This window comes from Misgurnus anguillicaudatus, chromosome 11 (assembly GCF_027580225.2).
Source record: "Misgurnus anguillicaudatus chromosome 11, ASM2758022v2, whole genome shotgun sequence".
Classification (NCBI taxonomy): Eukaryota; Metazoa; Chordata; class Actinopteri; order Cypriniformes; family Cobitidae; genus Misgurnus; species Misgurnus anguillicaudatus.
Genome location: NC_073347.2, coordinates 20,380,957 through 20,403,150, shown reverse-complemented (window position 1 = coordinate 20,403,150; position 22,194 = coordinate 20,380,957). Strand labels below are relative to the sequence as shown.

The following is a 22,194-nucleotide window of genomic DNA, read 5'->3' as shown; positions in this document are numbered from 1 at the left end:
TGGGATAGTAAGTGTCCATCGTATGCACACTGCAAAATCTAACCGGAAGTACTTTTTTTCAAATACTATGTATTCGGACATACTACTCACCTCGCCTTCTGCTTTTGACGTACTATATGAAGTAGGCGGTTTCGGACGCAGCATCAGACACTAGGCTTGTTCGGCTTCATGCGGCGTCGCAAGAACCGACAGCCGGATGACATCAAAGTACCGCGAGAACGATTAGAGAAATTATACGAAGTCTAATTTCGTCTCGCTCTCGCGGTACTTCGACGTCATCCGGCTGTCGGTTCTTGCGGCGCCGCATGAAGTCGAACAAGCCTACTTTTCTTACCGGCATGCATCTCACGGCGATCACCGGTGATCGATTCTGCGCAGATTTGCTTTTCTCAAACGAGCTTGTGCATTTAACTTTCCAATAAAAAAAAATAATCTCAAACGAGCCTATTGTTGTCATGTGCTTTTTACGTCAGTAAAGGCAGTAACAAAGGGTCACGTGGATATTAACGTCATTTACAGGAGACTGCACTGCCCCATGTCAATGTGTTGAATGGCAATTTTCTCACGATTTACAAGTAGGCCTAGTTGAAAACATTAGAGATAATGATAGTAATCAGTTGGACAAAGTATATAACACTGGCCTAGTGGTTTTTGGATATTTTACTGCAAATATCTTACAAATTGCACCTTTAAAATTTTGAGTTAATTTAACATAAAAATATCAGTTGACAAAACAGTTTTACACAACTTTTTTATGTTAACTAATATTGCTTAAGTTGAATTAAACTCAACATTTTAAGGCAACTTGGTAACTTGCTTTTTTAAGTTTTACCTCCTAAACCCGAGCTTGCATTTTAGATTTCTTGGGGTTAGGAAGAACCAATAAATATAATAAACTAATATTTTTCTTTGAACATAAAGCAGTGTAATTTTCCATGTTTGTGTACAACAGGTTCCAGTTACACAGAATTAAGCAATGGCGGCTCGTGACTGCTCTTTGTAAGGGGGCGCAAATTCAAAACATGTGTTCGAAGGGTCATGTGTTTTGCTTGCGTTTTCAATGTGTTTGTTGCTTCATGTGAACCATGCGCATCACGTCTTTTGTCAAAATAAGTGCCCGCTGCACACGCGTCAAAACCGTTAATGATAAAAGAGACGCCCACATTCACAAAATACACTCAAGACATGAGATTATGCGAGTATCTGGCACACGCGATCGTTTCTTTTATCAAAAACCCTTTAGACGCGTCCGCAGCAGGCACTTATCTTGACAAAACACGTGAGGTTCACTCGACGGGCGAACACAAATTTTGAAATTACGAACCACACACATGACGGGTCACATACATGTTTTGACGAACTTCGCATTGTGCACTCTCGAAAAAAGAAGTCACCGGCCGCCACTGTGGAATTAGGTATTATGGTGCAAACAACAAAAATGTGATGTCTTCTTAGGAGGTTAAAAAGAACCAACAAATCTTTTTTTTAAACTGTTTTAGACCTTTAGGTACGAATTTGTACTTTCTGAAAGTACCACACCAGTTTCGTACCTTTATTTCTGAGAGAACACAATAGACAGATTTAACAGGGAATATTTTCTTGGGGATATTTTAACATAAATCCTGCCAAATACAAACTAATTGTAAACATAAAACATAATGAAATTGAGCATGTGACAAATTCACTGACATTTAATTGCCGTTTTAGTCAACTGATGTAGGCAACAGTTTTTCGCTCATGCTAGACACACAGATAAACAGCCCGCATGCATCTAATTATGAGATTAGAAGCATCAAAGTTTGATTTCAATCACTGATATCCACATTTGACATGGCCTTAGTCAATATTAAATATATCAAGGTTATATTTTCACAGAATGATCTTTACATTATTTAGTATGATTTTATGTAGACAACAGTACAGAATATCACACACATACAAAAAAACTTTTGCTGGGTTTTCACAGGCAGGGTGAAATACAAATTATAAAAACACTCAAAACCATTTATTTCTTAACTTTTTGTTATATGAGCCTTTTCCACTGCATAGAGCCTTCTGTACCAAAGTAAATGGGTCAAACCTTTGTTTTTAGGATGATTTAGAGATGATTAAACTTAAGTGGATGCATGCCAGTGATTATACTGCTTGGGTGTTTCTTAATTCTTGTCCATCCTTTCTTATTCATATATTAATTCATATGCAAATGTATCATAGCAAAGGCACTTTATTGGTGAACAAAGAAGAACAAGAGGTCACCACAACCTGAGAGTGAATCATGTCTCTTAAAACAGATACTACAGTAAAAAGTTGTGCGTTATCAAAACATAACCATTTAAGTTGCCAGCGACGACAAAACTTCTACTTACACATAAATATCTAATAAAACAAAAACAGCAACCGTGAATTACAGTTTACAGTTCCAAATAATACCACAATGAGCAAATTAATCATCCAATAAAAATGAACAATTCATAATGCATTTTAGAGAAAACCCACCACCATTTAACATGTTCAATTATTTTTCAACAGACTAACAGTCATTTTCATTTGTGTAACTGGCCCATTTGTTTAAACGGCTGTACATGGGTGTATCATTGATCTCTCTGTACATGTAAACCCCTGTGATCCGGTTCCACTCCACACTGGGAATGACGCTCTTGATACCCCCACACTGTGTGAGAAGCTCCTTTTCCTGATTTTCCAATGCCACAAAGCCAAAGAAGCTCTTGACATTTTCAGCAGCGTGATATTTAGCGTGAACTTCAGCCGTACGCTGGAAAAGTTCTTGTTCATTGGAACGAAACTGGGACCAGTAAGCCTCTTGCTGATAGCCGAGGGCCGCACAGCAGTTTTTTAGACAGAGAAGTAGAAAGATGGAGAGGGCGAAGACACCCACCAGCAGCCAGCCCAAAAGCTAGAGGGGACAATGAAACAAAGTTATTGGCTTACATGTTGCAATTCAGACATACTGTTATGATACTATTATACAAGACACATACCTGAGATTCATACTTTAATCTGCGTTCAACCTCTCCATAGAAAGCCATCAGCGGAGCAGGTAAATCTTTACATGGAAACCGGGCCATGACTTTTGGAGCATCAGTAGTTGGAGGGAAATTGTCCAAAGTGGAGGGCTCTATAAACTCACTAAAAGCACAGACATACGCCTCTCCTCTCAGGAGGGAAATTACAGACCAGGTGACTGGAGCGACAATTGCTCTTCCCAGAATGGTGCCAAGCAAAGCAAAAGCAGCAGTCCCAGACAGTTTTCGGCATTTTCTCGTGCGGCACTCAGACACAACGTCCCAGATGTTTCTATTGAGCATTACCCCAATAACAAAGAAAGCAAGGGCGGGTACACCGATGGCAGTCACTCCATAGATGTAATTCTTTGTTGGTGAACATGGACAGCTAAACGCAAATATGTTGTATGCCGACTGACTGGCTATGGTTCCTAAACCTATAAGTCCATTAAAGATTACAACATCTTTACTCTTGAAGAAGAGGGCAACAAATTTGAAATACTCTGATATGAGTGCAGACATCTTAGGTTTAACAATAAGTCATTTAAAATGTAAATTTGACCAATAGTAAAACACAGACGAAGAGGAATTTTAATCTGCTTAGTCCTTTTTTTACATACTGTAACACAACTATGCAAGAAAATCGGTGCAAAACTAAAATAGCGCCATTACATGAATAAAATGTTTAAATAAACAGAAACATGCAGATATTGATTATTCTGCAAGTGTATTTTTATGAATATTATTACATGCACTTACAATATAAAGAGAGAAAGCCGCCGTTTGAGGAAAGTTTCGTCGGAGCGTCTAGTTACTGAGCCCAAATTAGTTACTGAAAAACATTTGGAAGACTTACACGCCAGGAAGTACAAATGGTCTCGCTGAACATCTACAAAGTTAAAAACACATCTAACCAAAAGTATACCGTAAGAGAGAGACGTGTTTAAAGCAAAGTTAATGTATGTGTAGCCGATGTTGTAGAAAGGACGCGTTTCTTTTAGCGCGCAATGCGCGATCCGCGCATACAGCTGTGAATCATCTCTGGTTTCAACCCCAGTGGAAAAAATGAGCTTTTACCTCAAAACAGGCTGGGCTTACACAGAAGCTAAAACATGAAGACAGTTTTATTCAGAGATATTAATAAAGCAAATCAAAAACTTTATGAAGTTTTCAAGGTTAACAATAGAAAGAACATGATTGAAAATGACTTTATTCATGTCTTCTTGTGCATTCAAAGAAACTTGTCATTTTCATTTTCGGTTTCCTTTCTTCTTGGGTAGTTGTAATAGGGGTGCTGATGGATGATAGCTTATCATTTATTCTGAACAAGTACCCGAGTAGACATCTGTGTGTATATGATGATGATTATCATCAGCTTATGCAATGTCTGAACAGTTAGCTGTGGCAGAATTGATGAAAGAGATAAACTGATTTCCTCTGCTTGACACTCTGTGCAACTGAGACGAGAATAGGTTGACTTAGATACACTTGCACTTTTTTTGTGTAAAACAAAGAAAATGTTTCTTTTAATCTTTTTAAACTTTTCGCTTTACCATTATTTTGCCAACTCATATTTTAGATGAATTAAAGAACAAGAGAAAATAGTGTGTCATGAAAATCTTGCTAAACCTGTTTCTTAAGAAATGTTTGGCCAACCACCAGGTGATGCGTGTGACACTGCACATCACAAAGCACCTAAAAGCTGCAAGTTGTTTTGTTGCCAAACTTAATTTAAAATATCCTAACCTATTGATATGCACTGAAAAAATAAAGGCTGGATTTACTTAAAAATATAGTGCATGATTTTTGCATCCATTTAAGAAATTCATTGCTAAAATTCCACTTAAAAAAGTGGATGCAAAAATTATGCACTATATTTTTAAGTAAATCCAGTCTATTCTTTTTTACAGACATATTTGTTTATTATGAATAACTTACAGACACATCGTGGACCTCTTTACTATTCTGGCATTTTCTTGAATCTTGTGTTGTACTACAGATAGCTCTTAGCAGATATCAAGCATACATCTCACTTGTAAGTTGCTTTGGAAAAAATAGTTAGTTAAAAATAGTTGTTTCTAAAAAAAATGGTACAGCTAACCCCACTGAACTAAAAGCAATCCATCATAACTTCTGTCACGCCAACCCAAATAAAGCTACAGTGTATGCATATGACTTTTAAAACTGGTTAATGTAAAAGACTCCCATGATTTGGAAAACTTAGGCCGAGCCCTTCATACAGTTGTTTTGCATCCTCAATGCGCCTTTAGCTAAATCTTCAAAGCAGATAAGTCAGTGGTCTATCAGGCAGACTTAGAAAAAAACATGAAATGGCAACCACAACATAAATCAGAAAAATATTAACATAAAGTGTGTGAAATATTGAATTGGCAAAATTTCCTTTGGGACATATTACAAATAATACAGACTTCAAGTACAATGGGAAAATAACATTTTAGGATGTCAGTGATGTTTCTGGATTTATCACACACATTAATTGTTTAATTTAATAGGTTTGCAGACTTAAATGCTGAATTTCTGCCACCTACTTAAACCATGAATTAGACCAACTAACCTTAAAACTTCAAAAACAATAAGTAAAAGTGATGGTATATTGTTTTTATGTTTGGATTAAAAACAACTTCTTGTTGATTGTTAAAACTCTTAATACATTTGAAGATCTTTTTGAATATATACAGTTGTGTTCAAAAGTATTCAACCCCCAATGCTGTTAAGGGTTATAGGGAATTTAGTGTACATTTGTAATTGTATTCAGAATGAAATCCTACAATGACTTCTTAAAGAACCATATGCAACTAAAATGACATCAATTGGTTTTGTAATATAGTAGTAAATGTTTCTTTTGTGAATTCTTCATTGACACAATAATTCAACCCCTTAAAGAACTACCACTCTGAAGAACAGAGGTTCATTGAAGTGTTTTCAATCAGGTATTGAAAACACCTATGGATGTCAGGGAACAGCCATAAAGCCTAATAAGCACCAATTAGGCAGCTTTAAAATGACTGTGATACTCAACTCCTTCTAAACATTTACTGGTGTGGTTACAAACATGGTGAAGTCAAAAGAATGGTCCAGGAAGACAAGAGAAGAGGTGATTAATCTTCACAGGAAGGGCAATGGCTATAAGAAGATTGCAAAGATGTTAAACATACCAAGAGACACCATAGGAAGCATCATTCGCAAATTCAAGGCAAAGGGCACTGTTGAAACGCTTCCTGGTCGTGGCAGAAAAAAGATGCTAACTGCGACTGCTGTGCGCTATCTGAAGCGTAGAGTGGAAAAAAGTCCCCGTGTGACTGCTGAGGAACTGAGAAAAGATTTGTCAGATGTGGGTACTGAAGTTTCTGCTCAGACAATACGGCGCACCCTGCGTACTGAAGGCCTCCATGCCAGAACTCCCAGGCGCACCCCCTTGCTGTCTCCAAAGAATAAGAACAGTCGACTGCAGTATGCCAAAAGTCATGTGGACAAACCACAGAAGTTTTGGGACAGTGTTCTGTGGAAAATTAGAACTGTTTGGGCCCATGGATCAACGCTATGTTTGGAGGAGGAAAAACAAGGCCTATGAAGAAAAGAACACCTTGCCTACTGTGAAGCATGGTGGGGGGTCAATCATGCTTTGGGGCTGTTTTGCTTCTGAAGGTACAGGGAAACTTCAGCGTGTGCAAGGTACCATGAATTCTCTTCAGTACCAGGACATATTGGATGACAATGTGTTGCAGTCCGTCACAAACCTGAGGCTTGGGAGACGTTGGACCTTTCAACAGGACAATGATCCCAAGCATACCTCCAAATCCACTAGAGCATGGTTGCAGAAAAAAGGCTGGAACATTTTGAAGTGGCCATCGCAGTCACCAGACTTAAATCCGATTGAGAACCTCTGGTGGGACTTAAAGAAAGCAGTTGCAGTGCGCAAGCCTAAGAATGTGACTGAACTGGAGGCTTTTGCCCATGATGAATGGGCGAAGATACCCGTAGATCGCTGCAAGACACTTGTGTCAAGCTATGCTTCACGTTTAAAAGCCGTTTTAACTGTAAAAGGATGTTGTACTAAGTACTAAAATTGAATGTCACTTGGGGGTTGAATAAAACTGAAAATGATGTGAGCACAGAAAAGACATTTGTGGTTATTTCATTATAAATGTTATGTTATATTTGTCTGACCTACACATGCCTCTTTGATGTAATTTTAAGCAGGATGATTGAATGATCAAAATCAATGTCAAACCGGCCAAAACAATCAATTTCAGTTGGGGTTGAATAATTTTGAACACAACTGTATATATTTTAAAATTATTGTATCACATTAACAAAGCCTGACCAACTCTATTCCAAGTTACTGGCTGGTTTAAGTCAAGCCCATACTGCCACCTACATTAGGCCTACATGCTGTGCAACAAGTTGTGCTGTGTGATTTATGTGGAGCGATTATGCGATGTATGTTATCACGAGGACATCTGCTGGTGAAGAGCACGTCATTGCAATGGACGTTTCTTCCATAATTTTATTCACCGTCATCCTACGACAGTACAACATCTTTAGCCCTATAAAAGCTATTAGAAAAAAATAATTACTTACGCTTAATTTTTTTATTTTACAATTCATTTTGGATTGTATTAATCAATATTAATAAATGTGAATAATATGTCTGTATTGTATATGATGCAAAAGTAATTTGAGTTTCTGACATATATGTGCATGTATGATATATATGTGTAGTATAGAAAGTCTGTATCTTGTTTTAAAACTTACAGGGACAATTTCCCAGACAGGGCTTAAGCCTAGTCCCAGACTAAAATGCTTTTTAGGCTGTTTGAGCTTTAAAAAACACATATTTCATTGCTAAAAAACAATGTTATTTTGTGTATTTGGTATAATACAATGTGTTCACGTGGTTTATGGTTAAAAAACACATTATTTTCCACATACCGTACATTTTTGTAGCTCCAGATTTCACTTTCTTCCTGAAATGCACGGATTTGAAAAGCTCTGTGTCCCTGATTAGCCAGCTAATCTCTACGTTGTGATTGGCCTGAATTATACCTCTGACGTCAGTAGGAAATGTGATGCTCCTTACCATGTTTGAAAGATTCGGTAATTTAAAGGCTGTGAGACAAAGCGGGAGGAATTATGGTAATGTCATCGTAATGTTTTTGTAAGGTGTGTTTGTAAAGACTAACATGTCCTAATATAACTAGTCCTAGCTTATTTTAACCCTGTCTGAGGAAACCACTCCATAAAGTACAAGAATTTTCTGTATGTCAGTACATTACAATACAGTGTTACTGTGGTCCTCAGAAACTAAATCAACTAAAAACTATTTTAAATAATACTATGGAAAATAAATTCTGTCTCATGTCATTTTTTATTGAAATAAATTGGTCTCTCTTTCCTTCTATTTTAAACTGCCACATCTTACTATTTTGCTGATGAAGTATGCACGTTTAACAACATGTGGCCGCTGCACCTTTGACCATCACATTGTGACACTTATTAGGGCTTAGGTGTGTCTCAATACCTAAGATGTTACTTTTTGGGTGAGCATTATTATTCATTCATTAGACACAGCATGAGGTCATCTTAACCTTAAAGCACAGGGCGTACTCAAATAAATAATTATTGAAACACAGCAATCTGAGATGCCAAAAATCTAAACTAAAAGATTTACTTAAAACTAACATCAGTTTACTGAATAGATCACACCATACCATAATGAGAAAATCTGAATTACATATTTCATTAAAAAGGACAAATAATACATTAGTAACATAAATGGTTCAACAAAGAACATTAAAAATGAAAGATTCAGATGGCATAAAAGAGAAAATTAAATGTGCAATCGATCAACGCTGTGTTTCTAACATGACCATTTACTTTGGTAATTCCTTGTTTTCATTTGTGTAATGGGCCCATTTGTTTAAGCGGCTATACATGGGTGCATCATTGATCTCTCTATACATGTAAACCCCCGTGATCCGGTTCCAGTCTAGACTGGGAATGACTTTCCTGGCACCCTGACTCTTTGCCAAAAGCTCCTTCTCTTCATTATCCAATTCCACAATGCCAAAGAAGCTCTTGACACTTTCAGCAGCGTTTAATTTAGCGTGTACTTCAGCCGTACGCTGGAAAAAAGCTTGTTCACTGGAGCGGTACTGGGACCAGTAAGCCTCTTGCAGAAAACCCAGTGAAGAACAGCAATGTTTTATGCAGAGGAGCAGAAAGATGGAGAGGGAGATGATCCCAACCATTAACCAGCCAATGAGCTAGAGATGACAAAAAACAGTAATGCTTATCACACGTGACACTTCAAAAACTATTTTTACTATAGGCCTACAGGAAACACACCTGAGATTCATACTTTAACCGGCGTTCAACCTTTCCAGTGAAATTCATCAGTGGAGCAGGTAAATCCTTACATGGAAACCTGGACATGATTTCTGGAGTTTCTGTAGTTGTAGGAAAATTGTCCAAAGAGGAGGGGTCTATAAACTCACTAAAAGCGCAGACATATGCTTCTCCTCTCAGGAGGGAAAACACAAACCAGGTGACCGGAGCAACCACTGCTCTCCCAACAATGGAGCCCACCAGGGCAAAAGCAGCAGTCCCAGACAGTTTTCGGCATTTTCTTGTGCGACACTCATGCACAACGTCCCAGGTGTTTCTATTGAGCATCACCCCAATAACAAAGAAAGCAAGGGCGGGCACACCAATCGCTGCTAGACCGTACAGGTAATTCTTCTTTGGTGAACATGGACAGTTAAAAGCTAAGATGTTGTATGCTGTTTGACTGATTACTGTTCCTAAACCAATGAGGCCATTTATAATGGCTGTATGCTTATTCTTGAGGATGAGTGAAATAAATTTAAAATATTCGGAGACGAGTGCAGACATGTTATCCTGCTATAACTGTGACTCTTTCTCTCAATGTCTTGTCACTCTTCTGAGATGTCTCTGTAAATTAAACCGTATACACTGACAAAGACAAAAATCTGGTACATGTAAACATATCAAATATATTCATATATAGATTCAACAGATATATAATATGCAACATACTTGCACATACATAAAACATGCAGTTTAAATACTATAAAATTTGTGTCTTTTTTAATATATTACATTTTTCTTTAAACAACTTGAGTTTATACACCTATGCTCAACAAATAAACTGAAATTTGATATATATATATATATATCACATTTCTGTATTACAAAAATATAAACTCTAAATAAAAAGAGAAATACAGAGTATTATGAAAAACTACTTCCACACCAAAACATGATATTAACATGCAAATCTAAAATCTAGACTTACATTTCAAAGTCAGGAAGTACAAATGTGTGTCGCTAAACATCCACAAAACTTTTAAAACATGTTCAAACAAAAACAAACTTTAAAACAAAGCAGATGTCTCTATGTATAGGTAGTTGTGAAGTGAGATCATTTTGTCACTCTGTTGCATATATCGGCCTACAGGTGAATCATCTGCAGTACACCCATAACTAAAATCTGAACAACAAATGAGCATTTAACTATAATCCGGTTTTAAACTTGCATTACAACTTATAAAAGCTACTAAATTGCCATTAGTAATTAAGTCGTCTAGGTAATATTTCTTTAAAAGACAACAACCATTAACTTAAATCATACATTTTTAAAATGCTGGGTTGTTTCAACTCATGGTCAGTTAAAATATGGACAAACCCAACAACAGGGTTAAAATTAACTTATGCTAGGTTGGTTCAAACCAAAATGTTGGGTTATTTCAATTCACACTTTAAATAAATGGTGCCGCCCCCCCTTGTGGCCCCCCAAAGAAAATGTATGACAAATTTGAAAACGTATTAACTTGTACAATGTAGTGCTGTTGGTTAGTAGCCTTTTTTCTGAGGTTAGGGGGCATGCACACCAAAGCATTTACACCAGCGGCCAGGGTATGTTTTCGATTGTTTCCAATGAAAGTGTGCCTCTTTTCAAAAAAGCCAGCAGCTGGCCTTTTTTCCGCGCTGAGGGGTTGTGCACACAAAAACCCAGCTGAAAACACCTGGACAACACCGAATGCCAGCTGTTTTTCAGCTGAGTGCCAGTTTTTTCAGCTAAGCGCTTTGGTAGCTCTAATACGTCAGCTGTGAGACGGTTGGTTGCTGTGATACTTGTCCCACCCCTCCTCCACTGTGACTGGACGGCTGCGTGAAAACTGACATTAACGAGCGGAGCCCTTTATCCAAAGTTGAACATCCCTCAACTCTCGCTGCTCAGCGCTGGCCGCGGAAAAACCACTGGGCACTGGTTTTCAGCACGGAAGAAAACCGCTAGCTCCTGGCGTATTTGAAAAACGAAGAGCTTCCATTGGAAACAATTGAAAACATGCGCCGGCCGCGGGCGTAAAAGCTTTGTTTTGCACGCCCCCTGAAAGCACTGAGCGAAGAGTGGAAAAATATTCAACTTTGGGTGAAAAGCTCGTCCAACGTCCAATCACAGTGGAGGAGGGGCGGGATAAACATCACAACCAGAGGCGGACACTACTTAAGCATTTTACTTTCTACATAAAAGTACATTTTCAAGTATTCGTCTTTAATCAGTGTTTATCTTTGGAAAACATACATTCCAAAGCATATTATCATATTATCATTACTCCACTACATTTTATAATTTCAAGTTTTTGGTTTATATTTAATATTTAAGTACATTAAACATCTTTTTTTTACTTTTACTTAAGTAAAAAGTACTTTTGTACTTTTACTCAAGAAAGTAAAAGTACACAATTTTTATGTTATTAGGTTTAAAATCTATTTTAATATCCAATATAAAAGGAATACACAGTATGATTCTATGCTTTAGAATGTATAGTGAACATTTTTAGTAAAGTAAATTACATTTTTTCCCAAGACAAACACTCTGATAAAGCACCAACCGGTGCATCGTTCAACCACTGATAAACAAAGCAGAAGTATCATAGCAATGAAAGCACTCAGTTTGAGAACCACTGATATAGGGAACCACTTTTAGTGCTTTTTAGCACCACTTTTTACAGTGCATTCTTGGGTCAAATATGGACTTTTCCAGGTTCTTTAACTTTGTCCATATTTTACAAAACCATGGGTAGAAACAACCCAAGCTTCTAGACCAGGGGGGGGGGCATTCCTGGTCCTGGAGGTCCACTGTCCCGCAAAGTGTAGCCCCAACCCCTATCAAACACGCCTGAAAATCCTAATCAAAGGCTGCAGGATTACTTGGAAATGACTTTCAGGCGTGTTTGATTCGGGTTGGAGCCAAACCCCGCAGGTAAGTGGCCCTTCAGGACCAGGAATGCCCACCCCTAATCTAGACTATGCTATCGTGAGTTCAAAGTAGGATCAAATAATAAGTCAGACTTTGGAGTAGTACGCCACAGTTGTTTTCTTCATAGATGTGTGAGTGAGATATTCATTAGAGAAGCTGTTAGTATCTGAATGCGCATGTCCATTCATATCTTTAATTTGTCTTTTCAGGTTCAGTGGTGGTTTACATATATGCCAGTTCCACAGGACTTTGTTCATGTCTTCTTCTCTACGGACCCCTAGAAGTTTCTCTTCATCGCTTTTCTGTTTTTCTGGATCATCATCTTTATCACCTTTTCCTTTCTTCTCGGGAAGACGGAAGTGTTGCACAATTTCACCGCTTATGCTCTCGAAGTATTGCTGTATGCAGACCTTGGCAAAGCTTTTGGCGTGCTCTTTGCACGTCTCATCGAATAACTTGCGCTCCATATCAATGTAGTGCGACCAATACTTGGTTTTCAGGAACGCGGCTTGTGAGAAACAAGGTCGGATTGCCCGTGCCAAAAAAGCTGCTAGAGTTATTAGCATTAAGAAACACCATCCACAGGCCTGTAGAAAAATAACAGGACAACAGATTAAGTAACGCAATGTAATGCCCATATTTCGTACTCTTAAAGGACAAGTTCAGTATTTTACACTTAAAGCCCTGTTTTCAGATTGTTTATGATGAAATGGAACGGTTTTGACTGAAATTTCGATATATCCGGCTCCCCCGAGAATTTTCGGGTGTTTGTGTTTCACCTCCCACCTCTATAATGGCTGTATAGGTGCACTGGACCAATCCTTCCTAAAATGCATAAAACTCTCGTTTACAAAGACGTGAAACTCACTGAGTGGTCAGGGGTGTTCACTGATATGCTCACACAAAAATCGCTGCAAAAGATGCTTTCCAACAGGTGTTTTAGCATTCGTTGTAAACTTGTGGACCTATTTTTCCAACTGCCTCACACCCATACATTCTTCCGTTGAGAGCTTGAATAATAGACACTCCAGCCCAGTTGGTGGCGATAATCCGCCTTTGCCAATTGCAAGAATACAAAAAAGTCCCGGCGCGGAGTAATACAAGTCAATGGAGTTGGACAAAAACTACTATAAAACCTGTTGGAAAGCATCTTTGCAGCGATTTTTTTGTGAGCATATCAGTGAACACCCCTGACCATGACCATTTTTTCACAAGCATGTGAAAATATAGCTAATTGAAATTTGGCTCCCCATGTGATGTCAGAAGGGGATAATACCGCCCCTTAATCTGCACTATCCAACCACGGCACTGCCATTTAGTGCAGAGATCAGCTCATTCCCATGTTAAGGACACACCCAAAATGGCACATTTTTTATCACACCTAAAAAGTGGAAATTTTAGCATTCTTTAATAAATTATCTATATAATATTTTGAGCTAACACTTCACATATGTACTCTGGGGACACCAAAGATTTATTTGGCATCTTAAAAAAGTCTTGTGAAATGTCCCCTTTAATTTGACATCCGTGAAGAGAAAAAAAGCATAAAATGGTTGGCTGGTTTTAGCTGGTTTAGCAGGCTAGTTTAATCCGTTTTTACAGTATCTAGTCAAGTTGTGGTCAAGTTGCATAAACAAAGCCACTAGACTGTGACTTACAGGTAAGAGCTGACCAACTAGCAATTAGCTAATTTACTTAACAGATTAAAAATAGACCAAATCTACCTTCTTATGTAACAGACCTATTAAAGTTATGACCAATCTTGAAAATACAATTAAATGACTAATTTGTAAAACTAATCTAAGCAGTTTATGCAAGCGTTCACGGGATTTAGACTGGAAGACCAGCTCACCCACCAAATATAACCAGCTAAACACAACCAGATTAAACCAGTTTAGACTGTATTTCCATCAAGGATATATGATGAGACTTTGAAATGATGCCTTACCTGTGACAAACAGCGAATGTATCTCTTGGCCGCGTCTTTGGAAATAACTTCGTGCGCATCAAACACGTCTGAACATGGTAACGTTGCCTGTAATTTAATGAGCGCCTTTTTGGGTAAGGTTTCATAGCTGCTGTTGATGAACTCCGATAAATCCATGCTGTGGCTGTAAGCACAGATAAAACTTCTTCCATGCATTAAAGTCACTGCAATCCACACAGCCGGTGCGATGAGAGCGCGTTGAGTCATAGAGCTAAACATGTAGCGCAAAACTCCTGGATCTTTCCTGCGCTTCCCAACGGGTCTCTTCCACTCTTCAGTCAACACTGATATGTTGTTGTTAAGCACGAATCCCAGTAAGAAGAACCATATCGGCGGAACGACAAGAATACCGACCCCGTACGCGTAATTGTAATCGGGGAGGCAAGGACAGGTGAACTCAAAAGATGAATACATCTGAGCACTTGCCAGAGCCATTATCCCACAAATACCATTCATGAAAGACTCTTGGTTGGCTTGTAGGAACTGCATCATAATCCTAAACTTATCCATTTTCAAAATTGGTCTTTAGAACTTTTAGAGAGACTGTAGATAAAGATTATGTAACAATTAGTGCAAGTGATTATTAATAATTATTATCCTAATACAAGTTAATATAATAATAGTAGATTTACTTACAATGTGATACGATATGAACCCAGCAGGTGTAGACTTACTGCCGCAGAGTTAAGCAAAAGTGAGGTTTGTAAGGTCAGTATGAACCTGTGACCGACCCCTCCTTTATAGGCTGTACCAATCCTCACCTACCCCCTCCCCAAACAGTATCTATTGCTTAAATTATGTCTACAGTAGACCATAATATGTAAATAATAAAGAATGACAAAACAGCAAGTATTACTTTCTGAATATATGTATTTTACACAAACGTACATTTATATACACAAGCTCTGTATAAACTAGGTTACAAAAAGGCCTTTTAATAACAGTAAATTACCTCCCATGCTAAATAACATACATAAACTATCAACATTATTTTTTATATTAATGTTCTACATTTTATTTTTTAAGATGTTGCCTAGGTTCTGCAGTCATTTGCATCAAAGCCATATCCATGAGGTTGTTACGTAATGTGTGTGCAGGGACACATGCAAAATTACACAAAGCTAAATCCCAGCATAGTCAAATGCACTGGTATGCAGACTCTTGAAGTTGGTCAATGCAAAAGCTCCTGAATTGTCAAAAATCTTTTCAGAACAACACAATTGCTAGGGGTTCAACAATGCTATGGGTATCTCTTTTTAACATTATTTGAACATGTCAGTTAGTAGCATGAATCTAAGTATGATCTGTGTTTTACACATCGGAGAATAGAGCCTTTCCCTCGTTGTCTTCCCAGGTGATACACACTCTTGGTTTATAAGCCATTCTGGTCACATCCAGCTCCGGTTTGCACTCGAACCAATTTTCCAGCAATTGATCTACCTGATCCTGTCTTGTTATGCCATGCAGACGGTCGTCTTCTTCCTCCATGACGTTTTGGAATTGGCCGGGTCTGATGGCATATGTGAGAGGAAGCCTCAAAGATTCATCCTCACGCATGCTTTCAAAGTACTGCATTACACATTTTCTGGCAAAATCTCGGGCATGTAGCACGCAGGTCTCATCGAAAAGTTTCTGCTCAACGTCCAGGTAATTGCTCCAGTAGCGGGTCTGCAGAAATGTGGGGTAGTTGAAGCAAGGCTTCATGATGCGAGCCACGGCGCCCAAAAAGATGAAGATGAGGAGGATGGACCAGCCTATTGCCTGAAGAAGCAAAATATAAATAGATAAAGAATATATATTATGTACAGAATACAAAGTAAAAAAAACACATGTGGAGGATTTTACAACCAGAAATGTTCTCTGGCTAATATTTCCTAAACTTCAAAAGAAAGTTCACTGAAGAAACATTTTTAGCTGTATCGGTGCTAAATAGCATTAAAAGCTCGTAATTATAGGGGAACCACTAGCACCACTATAGCACTAGATATGGTTCTATATAGCACAATAGGGTTCTACACAGGTGCTAAATAGGTGCTATATGGCAATTTAAAAGGGTTCCCCTATGATTACAAGCCAGTGAACCACTTTTAATGCTATTTGGCACCGTTTTTTTTTTGTGTGAACTTCACCACAAGATCCTAAAAACATTTCTGTTTCACAAAAGGTTCTTTTTAAAGGTTCATTAGACTAAAAATGGTAAGAAAGAAATGGTCCTTTGACTGAGTGGTTCTTTGGGGAACCAAAAATGGTTCTATATTTTTTTGTAGTATATTTTTAAGATCTGTTGACTATAGATTGACATGTGAAAATGTACAGTACATGTGTGAAAGCTCACGTACCTGGGAGTAACAACGCACATAGCGTGATACAGCTTTGCGATAACTACTGTTTTTGAAGACAACATCTTCTTTGCAGGAAACTTTAGCCAAGATCTTCATCAGTTCCAGGCTGGTGCTGTTGGGTATGCCTGTGAAATATTTGGGGTTGACATTCATACTGAACGCACAGATTAAACATTTTCCATCTAGGAGCGTCATTAGAATCCAGACCATGGGGGCCAGAAGGGAACGCTGAATAACTGCTGAGAGAAGAAATCTGGGAAAACAATAAAATATTGTTTATCATCTTTCAAATAGAAATTAGATAGATTGTCATTATTATTTGCTTTATATTGATATACAGTAGCAAATCACAGCAACAGCAAAATAACAAAACTTACTTAACCACTGCTGGATTTTTCGTCCTCCTTCCAATGGGTCTGACCCATTCTTCCATAGACACACCTGTATGACGATTAACTAATATTCCCAAAAAGAACAATATGACAGGAGGGACAAACATGACCCCAAGTGCGTACATCTTGTTGTATTGAGGTAAACATGGACAGTTGAAATCAAAACTTGTATACAGCTTGACGCTGATTAAGGACAGTATAATACAGATACCATTGGAGATGGATTCAGAATTTGACTGAAAATATTGCAAAACCAACTTGAAACGATCCATTGAATAAAACTTTTATAAACGTTACAAATAAAAAATATATAACTATACGATCTATTGATGTATCAAGCGTAGCCTATCTGACAATAACCGGCACTTGCTGTGTTGTGGTATTTGCGCTGTTTAAATCAATAGTAGCCTATGCAGAAATAAATCTGAAAAACTCACTCCGTCTTATGCAGATTAGCTTTGCTTGTTAAGAAGCGTTTTAAAATAATATCAAACAGCCTAGTAAATAAAGCGATTTTTATAATAGTTAACACGTCTGCATCCTCTCCTCGTTGTAGGGTAGGGCGCACGCACCTGCAATAGTTCCTTTTAGCCACACCCAAAGTGCGCACTAATTCTTGACATAAAAGCTGCTTAAACTGGGTTTTACTTTACCCTGTCTTACATTTCCTTTCAAAAAATATCAAATACAAAAAGTTGTTATTGAAAATATATAAATAGTGGATTAATTTGTAAAAAAAAAAAAAATACATACATACATACATACATAAAAAATAAACGTTATTTAAATTCCAAAACTCTTTTAAATAATAACCATAGTTAAATAACGTTTAAATAATGTCCTACAAATAGCTAAATATTGATATATAAATCCACATCTTATATAGAGGGTATGCATTGACGTCACTTTTCCACGTGACCACGCGAGAGCTCACCCGGTTGAGTGGCAAAACGTGCAACAAAATGGCTGGTTTTCATAGGGACTGATGCGAAAATGCCAGTAAAACTGACTATTATCAGCTTAAATTAAATTTAGTTGGACTTGATAGCAGCGGTGGACAATACTAGTTTTTCCAAGCATCTGTGTTTGTCTTGAGAATTTTACTTCAATACATTTTAAAGCATAAAATCATACTGTGTATTCCTTAATATTGCACATTAAAATGTATTAAATACCTAATTAAATTTAAATTGTGTACTTTTACTTGAGTAAAAGTACGTTAAATAATAAATGTAGAACAAACACGTGTATTTATGAAATGTAATTGAGTAAAAATTGTGATAAAATGCTTTGGATTGTATGTTTTCCAAAGAAAAACACGGATAAAATACAAATACTTGAAAAATACTTTTAAGTAGAAAGTAAAACCTCTGGTTGATACTGACCCTAGCAACTTATCAACCCACCTGTGGTCTGTGGACGTTGGCATGAACGATCTAATAAATATTTCTCCTTTCGGTGTTATGGCAGTCTGTAAAACGATAGCTCCGAATTATTTTTAATCTGTTAGTACAGTCTATCGCACAACAGCTTTTTCCCATTTCGACGAGTTTTCACCGTGTTTTCGCCGATGTCACGCTGTACTCAAATGCTGCCGCTCTGTCTTTTGCCACTCAGTGAGCGTAACCGCAGTTCCACTCGCCGACGGTGACGTCATATACATACCCTCTATTGTTTTATTTTCAGATTTTTGGTGAGGTAGTGACCTCGTGTGGTAGCTTCTAAAGTTAGCAAACAAGTCTATTCATTAAGTGCCTTAAATTACTTTTTTACCATTTTATATTTAACCCACAAATGTAGGACCTATACAGAGTGTGCATGTATACCATTAAGTAAATTTACCACAACACTAATTAAGTGCAGACCACATTACAAATTTAACCACAGTGGACACTCAAAAATGTTGTACTATATGTGATTATTAAATATGCACACTTAATGATATAAATGAGACGCTTATCATGAAGTGTTTATATTTTCGCCACCCAAGAAAGTGACGCGAGCGTTACACATATGACGACATGGTCAGACCGATGTCAGCAGCATGGGAAGTCTACTAACTTACTGGTCCAACCCACGTGCTTTTTATAGAGAAGCGAAACGGCCACATTGGTCACTTCCTTGTTGTGAGGAGAGAGCATCTCGCGAACAGGATAAGGAAACGGTGAAATGATAACGGTACTCTAGCGCTTTCTCTTTCCTCGGTCACTTTTAAACAATGAGCAACGCAGGTGTTTAACGCTTGGAGTGCATTGTAAGTTACAACTTTTTTCTTCATCATCGTCGATTACTTTGATCGTCTTACATATTTACATACTGAAAACAACAGATTAAACAACCCTTTAAATGGAAACATAGATCAAATGGGTGTTTAAAATCGCATATAACGTCATAACAAAAACACGCAATGCTGGGGAATAAAAGTTAAGTCACAGGAAGAGGCGCGCCTTTTAGCCGTTATTTTATTACGTCATGCGTACTACAAGTTTCGTTCTCTCATCACTCTTTATTAAAGTGTGTAAAATAACTTTTTAGACAAACATAATCGTTAAAGACTTGTTTATTCTTTGTTTGTTGCTTAGACTTGTCACTGTAGTTTGTAGAGCGTGGGAAACACGTCACACAAGTTTTCCTTGTACATCTGTTCCGCTATGATTAATCCATGATTCAATAATTCACGTTGTTTTATATAAACCATTATTATGAAAATGTACAAATGTGCTGTTCAACTTGGATGATGATAATTATTGAATTATTGATTAAAATCACCTATGATGCACTATAATAAGAAAGGAAGTAAAAAAAAATAAGGGCATCTTTATTCTGCCTAACTCCAATAATTACTCAGACTTTAAATGTCAAACCATAAATAAACCACTTACATAACTTCCTCCTCTGTTTAAACAAGGTTTCCAAATCTGTAGAGAAGGCAAAATGTCAAAATACTTTACCTAGCTGAGAAAATACAAAAGTTTTATACGTTTTTTGCTGCCAACATGAAATCATTCAGCAGATAAAAATAATGGAGTAAATCTGTTATTTTTGTGGATTTTTAGAGTTATCTGGCTGATCTGATGTATTATGCATAAACGCTTAGTAAGAATTATATGAGAATCTTTTTCTCATTGCAGGTCTTTTAAATGCTCAAATTATAGTGGCTCTCACGATAACTTGTTTTTTTATATTTTCCCAGACGCAGGATGCAAGGTGCTATCGCACGGGTTTGCGTGGTGGTAGCCGCTGCCATTCTCAACCACCCTTTCCTCTTCCCCAATGAGAACACCACCATCCCTGAGGAAGATGATGTCCTCCTGGCCAGGATGAGAGAGCATCAGGAGAAGCTGGAGGTTGAAAAGGAGCGTCTGGAACAGGAGATCTTTAAATCCGAACAGGCTTGTGATCAGGAACCAGAAAGCTATGGCTGGTACTTTTGGAGCGCCCTCTGCCTTGTCATTTTCCTAACAATTGAGGTTTGCAGGCAGGATATGGTGCCTGCTGAAATTTCTGACCCTGCTGAAGATGAGGATGGATATTTTAGTTCTGGATTTCTAAGTGCTAAGGCTATCACTTTAGATAAAGGTGTCCTAAATAACTTTTGCAAGACCCGCTTTCATTCCTTCGCTCATGAGAGAGCAAGGGTGCAGGAATTTGTCGAGGGCTTTGCGGATGATTTGTTAGATGCTTTGAAAAGTGTTTGTGATGGAGAGACTGACATGGAGGTTGAGGATTTTGTAGGCATAGGTAGCATGTTTGAGTCCTGGAGGGTTTCTAAGCCTCCCACGGTTGACCTCATCGTGCCATTTTTGTCACCCCAGCCGTACAGGTTTCAGTTTGAGTTCTGGTGTGATCCCGTCACTGACATCCCATTAGACCTGCAAGGATGTGTAAAGATTAAACTAACAAAGCCAAATGGGAATGGCGCAAACTGTCTTTGTGGCTCAGCCAATCTCGGTGATGATATGCTGTGTCTGCTTCACAATAGAAATAACTGTGAGACGACTGATGATGACGGGTTGGAGGAAGTCTTTTGTGAAAGGGACACCACTAATTTGTCAAAAGATCGGATTATGAGATGGTTTCAGATTTCAGTGACCAAAGCATGGGGACAGATCTCTCATAAGTATGAGTTTGAGCTGGCATTTCAGAACCTAGATGTCCCTGGGGCACTAAAAATCAAATTCAGATCTGGAAAAACTGTCTTTCTTAATGTTACCCCTGCTGTTCAATTTGAAAACACTGATGCGTATCTTATATCTCACTTTCCATCCAATGCTACTAGTAACCCCTCAGACACTCATTGGGACCTCTCACTGGCTGTTTATGAAAGAAACCTACTTAAACACCTGGCTAAAAAACTTCCTATAAACTCTTGTCACATTCACTGTCTTCAGATAGTGTCTTTCTTACATGAAAAGCAGACTGTTTTGACTGGGAGAAGTGCCCTTACGAATTATCACATAAAGACCGCAGTATTACACCTGCTGTTGAGCAAACCTCCTTCATTATGGAAGCCACAAAATCTTGATCACAGATTGCGAGATTTGCTCAGTTTCATTCAGCAAAGCTTGGAGGAAAAGAGACTCTACCACGTTATTGTCGGGAACCCTCGCGTACCTGTTGAAATTCAGATTCCCGAAATCTTCCGTACTGCTGAACCAATAAACCTGTTTAGACCTCTTGTGTTGCAAAGGCAAATCTATGAGAAAATGGTGGAGCATTTTCAAGAGATGATTAGAAATACCTCCGTCCTCGTTCAAGAATATACCACTCACTTCCCCAACGGTCACGTGGGTAACAAATTCAGCCCGAACCCAGATGTAATCTGACTCATTGCTCTGATCTGGCTACGAGTTGCGTTTTGCACCTTAAATGTAAATAGCATATTAAAGCACTGACTGTTACTAATGCATGGTAACATTTGGGTTATGTATGTCTGGCAGCTGTTCCTATAGGAACCTTTTTACTGAAGAACCATGGGTAATAATTACAAACAAGATTTGAATATTTGTTATGTCTTGTTTTGTTAAACATATTTAATCACAGTACTTAGCAGTATTATTATGAATTATCTGTCTGCTGATTTTTTTAAACTGTTACGTTTATAAGGAATATACATTAAAATAGAGTTTTTACAAGAATTTGG

At 37.9% G+C, this 22,194-nt stretch overlaps 5 protein-coding genes across 9 annotated transcripts; 1 reads left to right on the top strand and 4 right to left on the bottom strand.

Moving 5' to 3' along the window:
• Positions 1–1,523: 1,523 nt before the first annotated feature.
• LOC129416167 (calcium homeostasis modulator protein 2) lies at positions 1,524–4,095 on the bottom strand. The gene is made up of 2 exons (XM_055170441.2): positions 3,000–4,095; positions 1,524–2,914 (listed from the first exon to the last, which is right to left on the bottom strand). The coding sequence occupies exons 1-2, from the start codon at positions 3,543–3,545 to the stop codon at positions 2,531–2,533; spliced, it is 930 nt and encodes a 309-aa protein (XP_055026416.1). The 5' UTR covers positions 3,546–4,095; the 3' UTR covers positions 1,524–2,530.
• Positions 4,096–8,484: 4,389 nt separating this feature from the next.
• Positions 8,485–10,027, bottom strand: LOC129416627 (calcium homeostasis modulator protein 2). Its single transcript, XM_055170974.2, has 2 exons — positions 9,393–10,027; positions 8,485–9,310 (listed from the first exon to the last, which is right to left on the bottom strand). Exons 1-2 carry the CDS (start codon positions 9,936–9,938, stop codon positions 8,918–8,920), a joined length of 939 nt encoding a protein of 312 aa, XP_055026949.2. The 5' UTR covers positions 9,939–10,027; the 3' UTR covers positions 8,485–8,917.
• Positions 10,028–12,259: 2,232 nt separating this feature from the next.
• Positions 12,260–14,931, bottom strand: calhm1a (calcium homeostasis modulator 1a). The gene is made up of 2 exons (XM_055171026.2): positions 14,279–14,931; positions 12,260–12,917 (listed from the first exon to the last, which is right to left on the bottom strand). Exons 1-2 carry the CDS (start codon positions 14,825–14,827, stop codon positions 12,417–12,419), a joined length of 1,050 nt encoding a protein of 349 aa, XP_055027001.2. The 5' UTR covers positions 14,828–14,931; the 3' UTR covers positions 12,260–12,416.
• Positions 14,932–15,304: 373 nt separating this feature from the next.
• Positions 15,305–19,252, bottom strand: calhm3 (calcium homeostasis modulator 3). Of its 4 annotated transcripts, none has more exons than XM_055170482.2 (4): positions 19,117–19,252; positions 17,037–17,115; positions 16,657–16,912; positions 15,305–16,078 (listed from the first exon to the last, which is right to left on the bottom strand). In XM_055170482.2, the coding sequence occupies exons 1-4, from the start codon at positions 19,190–19,192 to the stop codon at positions 15,629–15,631; spliced, it is 861 nt and encodes a 286-aa protein (XP_055026457.2). In that variant the 5' UTR covers positions 19,193–19,252; the 3' UTR covers positions 15,305–15,628. The 4 variants fall into 4 exon arrangements, with proteins under 4 accessions (XP_055026457.2, XP_055026458.1, XP_055026459.1 ...); XM_055170483.2 differs by lacking the exon at positions 19,117–19,252 and adding an exon at positions 17,263–17,775; XM_055170484.2 differs by lacking the exon at positions 19,117–19,252 and adding an exon at positions 17,489–17,774.
• itprip (inositol 1,4,5-trisphosphate receptor interacting protein) lies at positions 19,092–22,189 on the top strand. Of its 2 annotated transcripts, none has more exons than XM_073873268.1 (2): positions 19,092–19,229; positions 20,245–22,189. In XM_073873268.1, exon 2 carries the CDS (start codon positions 20,252–20,254, stop codon positions 21,875–21,877), a length of 1,626 nt encoding a protein of 541 aa, XP_073729369.1. In that variant the 5' UTR covers positions 19,092–19,229; positions 20,245–20,251; the 3' UTR covers positions 21,878–22,189. The 2 variants fall into 2 exon arrangements, with proteins under 2 accessions (XP_073729369.1, XP_055026455.2); XM_055170480.2 differs by having other exon boundaries at positions 19,166–19,305.
• The last annotated feature ends 5 nt before the right edge of the window (positions 22,190–22,194 follow it).